The following is a 16,009-nucleotide window of genomic DNA, read 5'->3' as shown; positions in this document are numbered from 1 at the left end:
CGTGTGTGCGTGTGTGCGCGTGTGCGCGCGCGCGTGTGTGTGTGTGTGTGTGTGTGTTCAGTTGTTTGAGGATGAGGAGCTGCGTCTGAAGCAGGAGTACTTCCTGGTGGCGGCCTCCCTGCATGACATCGTCCGCAGGTTCAAAGCCTCCAAGTTCGGCTGCAGAGACGCCATCAGGACCTCGTTTGTCACCTTCCCTGACAAGGTCACTGCACTGGGGGGGGGGGGGGGGTGTCACACTGGGGGTGGGGGGTGGGGCAGGGGCGTCAATTGGGTATGGCAGGGGTATGCAGCTGCCATACCCTGGGGGAAGACCAACCATGGATAAAGCAATACATGCATATGGCTGTCGTGATTATGACATTTTACATGACGATTAATTGTCACTCAAATAATTGTGATTATAAACGATTTATTGAGACAATTACATCTTTTCTTGGCTTTTTATGCAACTTCAAAGCCTATGGCAGATATGACACATAACCTTAATCTAAAAAGAAATGACTGACATGCTGTATTTGACAATTCTATACTTTAAAACTTTTTTTCTGCATTATTTTTAAATGTTTGAACATAATATGAACATTTTTCAACATGGAAACGATTATGACGATTATGTCAAATAATTGCAATTATGTAAAATAATTTCCATTAGACGATTGTGTAATAATTGTGACGGGCCTACAGTATACATACTCATATTTCTTGCTGTCGGGTGGAAATCGAGCACGTCCAAAATGGTTACTTTTAAGACTTTTAAGGAAAATTCCAATGGATCCAATGTAGTAGTTCTGAGTCACAAGCTCTTGTTTATACGTTACATTGGTTGAATATTTATAAAACTCACATGGCACTCATTCACGTTCACAGAATTGGCAGATCTCCAAACACACAACACATCACAATGTGACGCATCTTTGCTACTTTTGTGTGACAGTGACACACTAGTATGACAAAGTAGGGCATTAATTATGGAAAATCATCAGTGGTGGAAAGTAACTAAGTACATTTACTTAAGTATTGTACTATTTGAGGTATTGTGTACTTTACTTCCAATGTCCAATACTTTTACTTCCACTCCACTACACCTCAGAGGAAAGTATTACTCTTTTACTCCACTACATTTATTTGAAAACTTTAGTTACTAGTTACTTTGTACATTTTGATTATTATTTCAAAACATACATTAACAACTTCAGGCCCATATACATTTAGGCCATTTGAAAATAGCAGATCTACAAGCTCACAATGCATCGCGATGCAACACATTGTGAACGTCAACGTGTACTTCCTGTCATGTCCTATAGGTGGCTATCCAGCTAAACGACACACACCCAGCGCTAGCCATTCCAGAACTGATGAGAATTCTATTGGACGTTGAGAAGCTGGAATGGAAAAAGGTGTGTGTGTGTGTGTGTGTGTGTGTGTGTGTGTGTGTGTGTGTGTGTGTGTGTGTGTGTGTGTGTGTGTGTGTGTGTGTGTGTGTGTGTGTGTGTGTGCGTGTGTGTGTGTGTGTGTGTGGGGTGTGTGATAAAATTAGAAAAGTCTAATTTAATAATTTTCATGAATAAAAGAAAATAAAAACGTTTAAGAAGTAGTGAAAATAGCTGATGTTTGGTAATGGGCCAATGTCTAATTTCTCTTTTGGGTCTTAAGCTAAAATGGTTTGGGAACCACTGGTCTAATGTGTCTGCATTCTCGTTGTTACTTGACTGTGTGTGTGTGTGTGTGTGTGTGTGTGTGTGTGTGTGTGTGTGTGTGTGTGTGTGTGTGTGTGTGTGTGTGTGTGCACACGTGTGTGTGCGTGTACTGTACTGTATGTCCATGCAGGCATGGGACATCACGGTGCGAACGTGCGCATACACCACCCACACTGTCTTCCATGAGGCTCTGGAGCGCTGGCCTGTGTGCATGTTAGAGAGAATCCTCCCCCGACACCTGAGCATCATCTATGAGATCAACCGGAGACACCTGGATGTAAGACCAACACGCACGCGCGCGCACACACACACACACACACACACACACACACACACACACACACACACACACACACACACACACACACACACACACACACACACACACACACACACACACACACACTTCTGTGTATTTCCTGGACACCTCGGCTGTTCATTTAGAACAGTTATCTGACCATTTATTATGGTGGAGACTGGAGAGAGTTGAAATATACAAAGTCAAATCTAGAATTCCTTTTACTCGATATTCTAACTGCTGTGTAGCCTTTGGCAACTCAAGTGGACCCCTATATGTCAATTCAGATTTTTGTCTGTCCATTGCCTGTTGTTTGTCTCATTTTGATAGCTTGTCTCATTTTGAATGTATTATTTTGATCCTTGTCCTGTCCTCCATCCACGTCTCCCCAGAAAATCACCTACATGTTCCCAGGAGACGCAGAGCGTCAGAGGAGGATGTCAGTGGTCCAGCAGGACGGGCACGCTGGTGAACACATCAACATGGCCCACCTGTGTGTGATCGGATCACACGCTGTCAATGGAGTGGCCAAGACCCACTCTGACATGATGAAGAACACTGTGTGAGTACAGAAGGCATGCGCTCAATTTCAGAAATATCTAAAACAGCAAAAATAGTGGATCTATAGCTCCCACCACGACGCAACACGTTGAGAGCTTGTAGATCCGCTATTTTCACAATTTGTTTTGGGGCGAAAAGAGAATGTTTGAAAGTGTTCGCCTATAATGCCATTCTCAGAATAGGGATGCCACGTTGAAAGTGGTTAATAAATTAATGGTTGCACAAGAATTAAAGGCTTGTCTAAATTATAACAGTGTCACATGTAGATGGACAGGCAAGCAACAGATTAATCTGCTAAAACAATTCAGTTGGGGACAATAATAGGCATAAAACAACTGAATTTGAGATTAAATGTGAACACTAGGGGTGGTGGTGGTGGCCTGATGACCCAAATGACTCTCCTGCTAAACCTAAAACCTATAACTGCTCCCATGAGCAGGCTTATAAAATATAGGCTTGTGATAAATAAAATATCACCCAGCATTCGTCATTACCCTCATATTACAGCCTTCAGTTGGATAAGCTTGGGCAACGATCAATGTCCAGGTGATCATCTATTCTATAGCCTATCTACAGTAACTTAATAGTTAGATACGTGATTAATAGAACACTATATTGTGTACTGTATGTGATATCTGTACATGCTTGTGTTTGTTTCTAGTTTTAAGGAATTCTATGAGGTTGAGCCAGAGAAGTTTCAGAATAAAACCAATGGTATCACACCTCGACGATGGTTACTGCTCTGCAACCCTGCACTGGCCACTCTCATAGCTGAGGTACTGCTACAGTAGTTAGTACTACTACTTCTACTACTACTATTGCTACTGCTGCTACTACAGACACCATAATCGCGCACAGTATACTGTAATGCACTAGAAATTCGCGGCCGCAAGCGGCCGCTCCATTCCTAGGACTTCGCGCCCTCCGGGCGCTCAGGCAGGACTGCTCTATATTTGATCATTGATGCTTGTCTTGTAGCGGGGACTCTGCTGCCGTGCTCTCTCTCTACTCTCTCTACTCTCCACCCCCCCATCCTCCCCCCATCTCTGTAACTTGATACTTTGATGGCCATTGCTTGCAGCTTAGAGGGGGAGAGAGAAAGGGAGTTGAACCATAATGAGAGAGAGAGAGAGAGAGTGTGTGTGTGTGTGTGTGTGTGTGTGTGTGTGTGTGTGTGTGTGTGTGTGTGTGTGTGTGTGTGTGTGTGTGTGTGTGTGTGTGTGTGTGTGTGTGTGTGTGTGTGGCTACGCCCCCCTCGGTTGAAATAGGATCCGCCGGTCCCATAGCTGGGAATGAGCCAATGGAGGGCGGTCACCATGGCGACGGGGGGCGAATGATAGAGTTAGGGGCGGTATTCCTTACGTCCTAGACGACTACCTATGAGTTGAAGTCGATGTAAAGGGGGCGTGAATGGGCTTGGAAGTGGGATGCGGCAATAGGAGGAATGTATATATAAGATGGTATCAAGTCACTGGTATCAAAACAAATCCCACTGTGCTCCTTAAAGGTAGGGTAAGTGATTTCATTTAATTCAAATAATAACTAAATGGGTCTATGTTCTGAAAGTACTAGTTACTATAGAGTGTTTGGTCCATTATGGGCACCAAGGCCTGCCCCCACTCGATCCTGATTGGAGGTTGTCACCTACAGGGAAAACTGAAACTGCTTTTTTCTCCTCACAGGGCTTATGCCTCATTCACATACAGAAAAGCCAAGCTAATGGTTGGCTTGGTAATTCAATGTAATCTCTATGCAAACCAGCTTTTAAAATGTCCAAGCTGGAAAAAAAGCTTGGAAATTATTAAAGCTGGTTTGCATAGAGATTACATTGAATTACCAAGCCAACCATTCGCTTGGCTTCTCTCAGTGTGAATGCAGCATTAGAGTGGAAGTTCTTATATGGACCAAACACTCTACTATAGTATAGTAACCAGCACTATCAGAACATAAACCAATTTTTTTATTTGAATTAAATGAAAACTCCTTAATTAGGCACACTTTTCACATTCATTCATTCAACTTTTATGCATCAGCTATGCATCCCTCCCACATGACTTTGGCACTATATTTTACTGACAATAGTAATTTATTTACTTTTCTTTAAGCTGTGTTGAGATTTTTGTATAAAAGCTATTGTCCTACAGTTGCACTGTTTGTTCACTAGGAGAAGTTCTCCCTAGTGGACAAACCGTGATTAAAGGAGATCAACGAATAGTCTTATAATCGGTTTTCTTTCTCATCACTGGTGAGATGTAATTCAAATCAAATGTTCATTACGTTGTATACATTTCAAATTATTATTTTTACATTTATTGAAGTTTGAGTGGATCTCATAACTATCAAGTATATTTAATGCGTTTTATGTGTATCTACAGACTAAACTGTGTGAACAGACTAGACAATTGAACTGTGTACTGTAGACACATATTTGTAGTGCCAGCTAACCTTGGCCATCTTGGCCACTCCTCTCATTGTGGACAAATTGAGGAGAACAGCATTGAAAAAGAGACGCAAGTCACATCACTGTCACACTGAGGTGTGCCAGCAGGAGTAAAATCTTCTGGACAGCGAGTAGAGAGACTCTGAGGGAGTACTAGTAACCTGGCCTGTGGCCCGCAGAGCGCAAAACTGTGCAGAACTAACAGAGCGAATCAGCAAATGAAAGACACCTAGATACTGTAGTTATTGTATTGTATTACTGTATGGTTATTAGGATTAGGGCTCAAGCCCTGGTAAGCCCATATGTAAAAACGCTCCTGAGTTCAACTCCTACTAGTAGTACTAATACTAACTGGTACTTCTATATATTTGTGTTCTAGAAAATCGGAGAGGACTTCCTGACAGACATGTCCCATCTGAAGAAGCTGCTAGACTTCATCGATGACAATGTTTTCATCAGAGACGTGGCTAAAGTTAAACAGGTACAGGCCTCATCTGTCTGTCTATTTATCTATCTGTCTGTCCGTGTGTGCAAACAGTTAGCCCAAGGTTACGGTCAAACATACACAAATCAAATATTTGCCACCCATTCACTTCCATTCTATGCAAGCGAAGGGGCTGAGATTCTTGTGGAAATGAAAGATTGAATGCAGATTTCACTTTGGCAGGTATTGGCCACTCTCCTGCATTTGTGCATGTGGGACCGTAATTTTAGACAGTAGACACAATCTGTTCTTGTCAGCAAACAACAACAACGTTGTATGATCGGAATATACATTTAGCTTTACTTTTCTGCTCGGTTTTGTTCCATTGTATTGTTTTGTGTTATCAGGAGAACAAGCGAAAGTTTGCGGTGTACCTGAAGAATAAGTACCAGGTGAAGATAAACCCAGAGTCTATCTTTGATGTTCAGGTGAAGAGGATCCACGAGCACAAGAGACAGCTGCTCAACTGTCTGCACGTCATCACCCTGTACAACCGTAAGGCTGACACTGTGCTCTGGAGCAAGGCATCCTTTCTGTACTTCTAGGTTCTAAGTGGTGGCTACTGGCCACTCACAGAGTCTGTACTGCTTTTATAGTGATTTTTATTCCAACTAAACATGACCACCAGTTTATACTGTAGTTCAGCCACTCTCTCGTTGACGGTGTGTTATTTAGTGAGATAAGTTGGTTTAGTGTTTGGTTGGTTTCACCAGACAAACCTTTCTTTGTCTCTCTTATTTCTCTTTTTTTACAAGACAGCACGGCAGAGCTGCCCCTAATAACTAACATGCTTCCATTGTTTTCTTGTTGTTGTCTTTCAGGCATCAAGAAAGATCCCACCTGGCAGTTTGTTCCCAGGACAGTACTGATTGGAGGAAAGGTACAATGAAACTTAAATGGCAGAGAGCTACCAAGAAACCAAATGCATAACATGTAAACAAATGACTCTCTGTACTACTATTACTACCAGTGATTGTATTTCCTCCTCTGATCCAAATAGGCGAGCCCAGGCTGCCACATGGCCAAGCTGACCATTAAGTTGATCACATCGGTGGCTGAGGTGGTGAACAACGACCCCACGGTGGGAAACAGACTGAAGGTCATCTATTTGGAGAACTACGGGGTGTCTCTGGCTGAGAAAGGTACTCATATCTGTGGATGAGAGGATAGGAGAGCTGTACGGCCTTCAGTTAGCACTTGATTAGTGCATAGGCCTAACTCATATCGTGACTATCGTCTCTGTCAGCTGGAAACCTCTTATGTCCAAAACTGTTACTTCTTAGGATTCAAATTAAATAATTATTTTATACTTTTGTGTGATGCTGTTGTATGATAAAGTAGGGCATTAAATACTGAAAAAGTACAGCAAGGATATAGATGGTATGCACGTGTCATCATCATCGTACTAGGAAGTTATGCGGGAATGCCTACTAAGTGGCAAAAAACTACTTTCTGGCCTTGAAAGCCCATACATCCAAAAAGTAAAGTCCTATCTGATTGCTTTAAACAATGTTAAACAACGTTAAACTCACTTTGCCAATCACTTTGCCACTCGATTTGCCATTCACTTTATGCATGTGCATACCCTCTATACTGTATACACACACAATCACATAAATTCACACATTGGCCTCTGGCTGCCATATTGGCAGAGCCAAAATGCGTCACCTAATAATGCATGCATAGTCCATGTTTGTCTATGGAAGGTAAATGTATCATATACTGTATGCATATTATGTCTATGGTTGTACTGTGTAGTTTTATTACGTATTAATTAATATCAACTGTTTAGAGTTCTTTCATTTTCTCCCCACTTTGTCAACCTCCCCACCTGGTACATAGTCCCTGTCACTGCCAACCACTACTGTTTGGTCTGGGTGGGGCCCACCACATATCACCTCCTCCGCTTCTCCTCACTTAACAGCGTGCCATTTCTCTGGGAGGGCGTAACGCACGCAGAGGAACGTGCTATCACTCCAAATGTTGCTTCCCACTGAACAGGTGCATGGGAACATTACTTGACCTATTGGGTTTGTTGGACCCTCCAGTGGCCCCCACCCTGACAAGCACTTGGAATTGTAGGAGTTGGGGCATTACATGTAGGTTGACTTGGTTCCACAGATACAGTAAATATTGTGAAAATAGCAGATCTACAAGCTCACAACGCCTCGCAATGTGAGGCCTTGTTAGCTTGTAGACTGGCTATTTTCACCTCTTTCTTAAATTATTTGACAATTTGACCAATGTTTGACCAGTTTTTATATTAGTTTATTACTTTCTTTCTTTCTTTCTTTCTTTCTTTCTTTCGGTATTAAGGTCTTAAGGTCTTAAAAGTACTTAAATTGTCACTACACTGTCATCTGGGGACCCCCCCCAATCCACAGGTCGACACTGTTGTATAGGCCTGTATTGACCCAGTGTGTGTACTGTGTTCCAGTGATCCCAGCGGCAGACCTGTCTGAGCAGATCTCCACGGCCGGTACAGAGGCCTCTGGGACAGGAAACATGAAGCTCATGCTGAACGGAGCGCTGACCATCGGCACCATGTACGGAGCCAACGCAGAGATGGCAGAAGAGGCCGGCGAGGAGAACCTCTTCATCTTCGGCATGAGGGTGAAGGACGTGGACGAGATGGACCAGAACGGGTGAGAAGATCCCCCCCCCCCCCCCCCCCCCCCCCCCACGCTTTGGATCCAAAGCTGAGGGGGCTGTGATTTTTCCATTCCTTTTTTATGCTTATTTTATTTAAAAGTATAAAATGATCAATGCTCTTGAAATTATTTGAATACCTACTGTAGCAGTCAAAAACATGATATAAAATGTTGCAATATGGAACAAAGTTGAGCATCAAATCTCCCTCACAGTCATGCAACATCTGAACAAGACAGGGCCTATTCACAGTGTGGCTTCCCTGAAGAAGAAGAAGTTTACTGGATGTGTAGTTTGTGAAACAGCAATGATGTGATAATGTCCTAATGAATATGAACGTGTGTGTGTGTGTGTGTGTGTGTGTGTGTGTGTGTGTGTGTGTGTACTGTATATGTGCATGTGCATGTGCATGTGCATGTGCATGTGCATGTGCATGTGCATGTGCATGCATGTGTGAACTTGTGTGCATGTGTCCAGGCACAATGCCAGAAGATACTATGATGGTCTCCCAGAGCTGAGGCAGGTCATAGATCAGATTCAGAGCGGATACTTCAGTCCCTCGCAGCCTGATCTCTTTCAAGACATCGTCAACATGCTAATGAACCGCGACTGGTAGGAACAAGAGGGAGCAAGGAATTCTGGGAGCTCAGGGCAGGACGTAATCACGGGTGTAAAAAATATACCACTTCCATCAAGTCCATTTGTCCAATTTGAGAGTGAAACATACACGTTTGTGTGTTCTGTTCCTCTCTCTGCAGGTTCAAGGTGTTTGCTGACTACGAGGCTTATATACACAGCCAGGAGAAAGTCAGTGAGCTGTACAAGGTATCTGACTGGGAAACATTTAGGAATCGTTTATATTTTATCTGACTCACAGAGAGCTAACTCTCCAACATCCTGTGTCTGTCTTCACCAGAACCCCAAGGAATGGACTCGCAAGGTGATCAGGAACATGGCCGCTTCAGGGAAGTTCTCCAGTGATCGGACCATCTCCCAGTATGCCACAGAGATCTGGGGGGTGGAGCCTTCTGACATCAAAATCCCGCTCCCTAACAAACCGATGTTTGAGTCCCGCGAGGTATGAGATGTTTCATGTACAGGGTTCCCACGGTCATGAAATTATTTTGAAATTAGAAAAAATATTTTCCCAGTACTGGAAAAGTTTTGGAATTGATCAAGGGTCCTGGAAGGTCCTGGAAAAAATACCTATGCATTGTCTTAATTAATTTTGTTAATTTTGTCTGAAATGACAAATTAAACATTGGCCAAATTGTCAAATATCAGAGTCAGAAATTGTGAAAATAGCCGATCTGCAGTTGTGCGCATGTATATCTGCTATTTTCACAATAGAAACATGTTATACAAAATTCCTCAACTCTTAGTGCTTGTCAGGGTGCCGGGTCCCCAGTTAAAATATGATTATTTTGGGGGCCACAGCCTGAAAAGGTTGAGAACCACTGACATACACTACCTGTCTTTGGGCATTGCACATAGGAGTAAGCGACTTGTTATTCAGCTGAATTATTGTTATATAGTCCTGGAAATTGGGTTAAATATTCTGGAAAAGTTTTGGAAATTAAATGGTAAAAATGTGTGGGAACCCTGCATGTATGTTGTAACACAACACTTTTTATTTGAATGATTTGATGATAGAGCTGGGTGATATCATGATGTGTAAAAAAAGATTACGTATTAAAATAATAAATATTACATTTGAATGTTTTTTGTGTGTTGCTAAAGATGACCATCAACCTGACTAAAGAGCCTGACTCCAAGGATTCTGAAGACTCTGGGTGAGTTGCTAAAACGTACTTATACGTACAAATAGATTTAGCCTGGCAATCAGAACAGCCCAATACGCAAACCAAACACAGCTGGTGCTTCCCACAAAAACAGCATGCATTGCATCAGTAAAGGTTATGCCAGCTCTTGTGCTAGTTAGTTACCGCATTCTTTCACCTCACTTCGATGTATTTTCACATCAAGTTTACAGCTGTAAAAGAGTCAGTGAAATTATTGCAAACTACCCACAAATTGCAGTTATTTCTAAAATAAGTATACGAATGGGAGCAAAAAATATAGATAAAGTTCTCTGTCTCTTGTTCAAATCACAGCTCGCCTCACGCTGCTAAGGGGAGCAGCAGAAGCAAGAGGAGCAGGCAGGAACCAGGGCAAGGCCTAATGGTGGAGGATGAGCTGACCAGGAAGAAGCAGGAGCTAGATGAGCTGAACAAGGAGCTAGATGAGCTGAACCAGATGATCGCCTACAAGAAGGCCTTGGTGGAGCCCCTAGACCCCAGGGCAGCAGAGCCAGGCCCAAGTACCTGGATCGACTACGGCCATGGACGGCAGCCTGCCAAGCAGCTCCGGCCCATTCTGAAGAAACCGTTCGACAGTCCTGATTATGGCCGGTACGCCCCATCCTCTCTGGAACCCAGAAGACCCTACGATGAGCTGGACAGGCGCTATTATAATGACCGTGGCCACCCCCCCTGTAGCAGTCAACCCTATGCCAGCTGCTCGTACACCAAACCGGACGGGTATGAAGATGCTGATGCTGTACCTCACTTGAGCCAACAGTCGCCTCCGTCTCCCAAAGAACCTCACCCTAGAAGCCCCACCCGCAAACCTCTCAGGCCTCCCCATCAACTGACCGCTGGTCAGTCATCTGCTGGTCAAATGCCATCCTTGGAGCCGTTCTTTGACAGCGCAAGTCTCATGTTCTCTGACGACGAAGACCCGCTGCCGTCATCTGCTGGTCAAATGCCATCCTTGGAGCCTTTCTCTGACAGCGCAAGTCCCATGATCTCTGACGACAACCCGCTGCCCTATAAACGACCCAAATCTACCAAAAGAGTTCAGTTCAGTTTACCAACAGACCCAGTCTGCAGTCTGCAGGGCTCAGCAAACAGTGAAGATGACACCAAGGCCGAACAAATGGAAGAGGTAGGACTTTAATGAAATGAATTCATAGTTAAATCAAAACACAACAAAAGTATGCTTATTTTATTTGCTCTTTGGATAATAATGCCTCCTCTGTATTTGCCAATTGTGCATGGCACCTTAGTCAGTTTATTGTGTAAGTTCCGATCTACTTTATTTTTATATGAAGCACGTTTCAAATTTGCTATCGAATAGATTAAACCAAACCACTGTATGACCAATATGGTTCTCTCTCTCTCTCTCCTGTGTGTGTGTGTGTGTGTGTGTGTGTGTGTGTGTGTGTGTGTTGCAGCTGGACCAATCCAACCAGTGTTTACCTGAGAAGAGCGAGGAGCACAACAAGGAAGCACTGGGTTGCAGAAACAAGGATAGCAACATTATCCCACTAGTAGAGTACCACAACAGAGGTAGAAACACCAGGCAACAAAATACAATTATATTTAATCACACACACACACACACACACCCTGATTTAATCCCACACATTGCCATGATGACATAAGTAATCTAAATATAATTGTTGATTTTCTTTTTCTTTTTTGTACTCAAATAGACTATCTGAACGACTAATCATGAACGAAACAGCCAATCAACCCAAATTTCATGACAAGGGGTTATGCACTCAATGAAGGGGGTGCCACAAATGCGCGAAATGTAACCGTTTGATGCAAAAACATTTTTGGGGGAAAAAACTCAGTATAGCACACAGTCATTTTATCTCATGCTGGTTTATGCCTACTTGGTTGTGCGCCCGTGTTTGGATGTGCCACCCCCTGCAGACCCAGATATTGGTCCCCACAACCTGTGGGACGTCCTGTCAGAGACAGAGGATGGCGCTACACGGGCCCCCCAGGGTCACCACACTTCACCATCAGCTTCATCGAGCCGCAGCCAATCTCCTGACAGCCACGCTTGGTCTCAGCTGGATGAGGCAGACGCCCAAGATCCTGGACAGGGAAGCATCCAGTATCCCTCAGCTTCCACCCCTTTCAGGAGGCCTCAGAGGGTCCGCAGACCCCCAGACATGTTTGGTGAGTGGTTATAGCCTATCCCAAACGGCTGCAGAGACACTCATCCATGCCTTCATCACATCCAGACTCGACTACTGCAATAGCCTGCTTTTGTCACCTCCAAAGTTTTCAAGAAACTTCAAAACTGTGCAAAACAATGCTGCCCGCCTCCACACCAAAACCCGATCCAGAGACCACATCACCCCAATCCTCTATGACCTTCACTGGCTCCCAGTAAAACTCCCACAATGGTAGAATGATAGAGACAAATGGAGGAGGTTAAGAAAAATGGCCTGCCCATTTAGTCTTATTGTGTATAAGATTCTCAAGAAGCCTGGGTTGGACCCTGAGGAGCTGAGCAACTACCGGCCGATCTCCAACCTTCCTTTCCTTAGTAAGATCTTGGAAAGAGTAGTTGCCGCCCAGATCAAACAACACATGGCCAACCATGTGCTCTATGAATCACTCCAATCTGCATATAGAACTCACCACAGCACAGAGACCGGCCTATTGAAGATCACAAACGACCTTCTCATGGCTGCTGACGACGGCCTAGTCCGCATTGTTGTTCTTCTGGACCTCTCTGCCGCGTTTGATACCGTCTCCCACACCATCCTCCTTGGTCGCCTCTCCACCTATCTCGGCCTCACGGACATAGCCCTATCCTGGTTCCGGTCATACCTCTCCAACAGACAACAGTTTGTCACCATCAATTCTTCCAGATCACTCCCAGCCCCAGTCCACCATGGCGTGCCGCAAGGTTCCGTACTTGGTCCACTACTATTCACCATATACATGCTCCCCCTGGGTCAGATTATCCGCCACCATGGACTACATTTTCACTGTTACGCTGACGATACACAACTGTATCTGAGCACCACACCTTCCACTCAGCTCCCTCCTCAGACCCTTGTCAATTGCCTCACTGAAATAAATCCTAGATGACCACTAACCTTCTCAAACTGAACAGTTCAAAAACAGAGCTCATGGTTGTAGCTCCCAAGGTGCTGCTCCAGAAGACTGGAGATTTTCTACATATTGTAGCGTTGTGCCATTTTGTTTTCACAGGTCAATACTGAAAGTCAGGGTACTGTTTATGTTATACATACGTATACATATGTATGATTGTGTTTTTTTTTATTGTACCCGAATAGACTAAAGATTGCATCTCACATCACGACTGACAGGTGTAAAAGTGGGATGGTACTCCGTTCCACTAAAATATGCAGTGCCCATTATTTGCACAATCGTCAGTGTATTTTGGATTCATGTCAATTTGTGTTTTCAGATATTTAACCACTTGAACCGTCAATACTTAATAAACTTGACCTTTCACTCTCTACTTAGTCTGCTATTTTTCCCCTCTACACCAAAGCTCTTTGACGAAAATAGCCGATCGGACCTGCCTCTCCGTTCTCCTCCTCATCAAACACCAACTGCTATTTTTGGCTAAAGTTCTCCTCAGAATAGGGATGCGAGGGTTCAAGTTGCTAATTTAAAAGAATGATCCTATCACACAAAGATTTGGCGGCCCCCCTGTAGTAACTCTGAGGACCCCCTAGGGGTCCCGGACCCCCTGTTGAAGACCCCTGAACTAAACCAGTGCTTCTCAAACATATTCATGTCAAAGACCCCCAAATTGTAAGTATTTAGCTGTGGAATCCCATCTGAAAAGATTTTGTGTCAGGGCCCCCATTAGAGCTTTGTATTGGTAGTTTTAAATATTCCACATTTTTCACATACTTCAAGATGTTTCTAAACAAAATAAAAAACAATGCACCACAATGCATTTTCGAACAGGCTATAGGGGTTCCCAAACTTTTCAGGTGTAGATTAGACGTTTGCCCGGCCCCCAAACTAGTGAAAAAAGCATTTGCTTTTTATATTATTTTCACTACTTCTTAAATATATTTTCTTATTTATTTATGGCATTTCGTAGATTTGTTTGTTTGTTTAAAAATGTATAGAATTATGAAAACAATTCTAAAAAATATTTTTGAAATATACATATATTTTTTAAGAAAATTGGATTTTTACTCGAGTCGTGTTTTTGGTGTTTACTGTAAAGGGGAACCTGACATCAACACAACACAAACTTTGGGTCTGGGTTGAAACCAGTTAAGAGCCACTCTCTTGGACTGTGCCAACAGATTGTTTAAAAAACTAAAAAGTTGAATCACACCTCGTCCTGTCAACTTCCCCTCTAGGCGACCCTCGGAGCAGCAAACCCAAGAATGTGTGGGTCTGTGGCCACTTGCTCGTGGACAAGGCTCGTGCCAGAGCCAAGTCCCTGGTCCCAGAGGAGGGTACGCAGCTGGGCATGGACCCCAGCAACGTGGCCATCTGGTGGGAGAGCAAACTGGGCATGACCTGGCCCCAGCTCCTGCCCCTGCTCCACCAACTGAAGGTGCAGCGGCCCGATCCTGACGTGCTGATCATACATCTGGGGGGCAACGACCTGAGCACCGACAGCCCCACGGATCTCCTGGCCTCCATGAAGAATGACCTGACCTCCGTGAGGGCCATCTTCCCACAGTGTCTGCTGGTGTGGTCCCACATTCTGCCCCGCAAGGCGTGGGACCACGCGTCTGACGCCGGCGAGGTGGAGCTGGTCAGAACCACGGTGAACCGTCGCGTCCACAGCATCATCACAGAGCTCGGCGGGACCACTCTGGCCCATGACAACATCTGGCGCGGGTCCAACACGGAGCTATATTGTCCTGATGGGGTACAGCTGTCGTTGAAGGGAATCGATGCGTTCAACTTAAACCTGCAGGGTTTTCTGGAGAGGTGGGAGACGGAGGTGAACAACAAGGGGCATACCGGTATAATTTAACAAATGTGGTTAAAGAGTTATCAGAGTGTTTTCGGTTTCATTACACTTTGAAGTTATGTTTTGGCACATACTCAAAGCTATACTCACTTTCTTTTTTTTATTTGTAGGCCTACCCCATTTAGTCATCAATTCCCAATGTTGTGCTGAGCCTGTGATCGAGCCCAAATACAGACATGCCTGATGTCACAATACTAACGGCGTCTACAACCCCCCCCCCCCCCCCCAAAAAAAGTCTCTAACCAATTTTACAATTGTTCTCAACACATCGCATTGCAACGGGTTGTAAGCTTGCAGATCTGCCATTTTCAAATAGCCAATGTATATCCACCTGTTTCCACGAGAATTTACTGTAGCATTATTTGCGGGACACTTCCGGTTAACAGCAGACATACAAGCTCACGTCGCGTCGCAGATGCAACCGTTGTGAGCTTGTAGATCACTCTCGGCTGCGGCGCCGGAAGCTGCCTGCACATTCTGTGCAATGCATGATGGGATGTTGGAAAGTTGTGGATAGGTTACACTGATTTTTGTGTTATAGTAACTCATGTGGCTGGGGACCTCCTGGAACCTACCCCAATTTGAACACTGATCTATGGGACGCAACAATAATTGCTAATGCCTAAACCTGAATGTAGGCATATAGGCCTACTGTAGGAGTAATAATTTCTTACTAAAGTAAAAATACGTGAGCTCTCTCCACTCCGACAGTGACTTCTTATTGTCGGAGTGGCAACACTTCCATAGAGGTTAAGGTTAGGGTAAGAGATAGGGTTAGTGTCTGTCGGAAAGGAGACATGTTGGAATGGAGAGATGCACCCCAGTCAGAGACCTCATCCCAGCTACCTCAGCAGAAGGATATGGCTGACCTTCTGACATCACAATGATGTTGCAAATGAATTCCGTCCTTGTCCCTTTTACCTCTCAGTCTCATGTGGTCTATGATGTCAGACATCTGATATCAGACGTTACTCATATCCATATTTGGGAAAATAAGGCCACATTTTGTCCAACCAACCGCAATGCCAGCCACACTTGGTTGTTTCTGATGTGTTTGATATTATATTGTTTGGCTTGCTGTGATTATTTGG

At 44.1% G+C, this 16,009-nt stretch overlaps 1 protein-coding gene across 1 annotated transcript in view; it reads left to right on the top strand.

Annotated features, from left to right (window-relative positions):
• LOC308282892 (glycogen phosphorylase, brain form-like) overlaps positions 1-14,921 on the top strand; it is a gene marked incomplete at both ends in the record, with an annotated part of 19,271 nt that extends 4,350 nt beyond the window's left edge. Inside the window, 18 exons of the mRNA XM_080723281.1 lie at positions 62-205; positions 1,308-1,400; positions 1,831-1,977; positions 2,391-2,560; positions 3,221-3,335; positions 5,379-5,480; positions 5,831-5,978; positions 6,305-6,363; positions 6,484-6,625; positions 7,921-8,128; positions 8,610-8,744; positions 8,891-8,957; positions 9,049-9,210; positions 9,873-9,925; positions 10,247-11,078; positions 11,855-12,106; positions 12,407-12,845; positions 14,293-14,921. Of these exons, the coding sequence (XP_080579407.1) occupies positions 62-205; positions 1,308-1,400; positions 1,831-1,977; positions 2,391-2,560; positions 3,221-3,335; positions 5,379-5,480; positions 5,831-5,978; positions 6,305-6,363; positions 6,484-6,625; positions 7,921-8,128; positions 8,610-8,744; positions 8,891-8,957; positions 9,049-9,210; positions 9,873-9,925; positions 10,247-11,078; positions 11,855-12,106; positions 12,407-12,845; positions 14,293-14,921 (3,897 nt within the window). The remainder of the gene's footprint in view (positions 1-61; positions 206-1,307; positions 1,401-1,830; positions 1,978-2,390; positions 2,561-3,220; positions 3,336-5,378; positions 5,481-5,830; positions 5,979-6,304; positions 6,364-6,483; positions 6,626-7,920; positions 8,129-8,609; positions 8,745-8,890; positions 8,958-9,048; positions 9,211-9,872; positions 9,926-10,246; positions 11,079-11,854; positions 12,107-12,406; positions 12,846-14,292) is intronic.
• Positions 14,922-16,009: the final 1,088 nt, after the last annotated feature.

This window comes from Nannobrachium achirus (genome assembly GCF_963921795.1).
Source record: "Nannobrachium achirus genome assembly, chromosome: 4".
Classification (NCBI taxonomy): domain Eukaryota; kingdom Metazoa; phylum Chordata; class Actinopteri; order Myctophiformes; family Myctophidae; genus Nannobrachium; species Nannobrachium achirus.
Note: the sequence above shows the minus strand (reverse complement) of the source record. Positions and strands in the feature narration are given on the sequence as shown.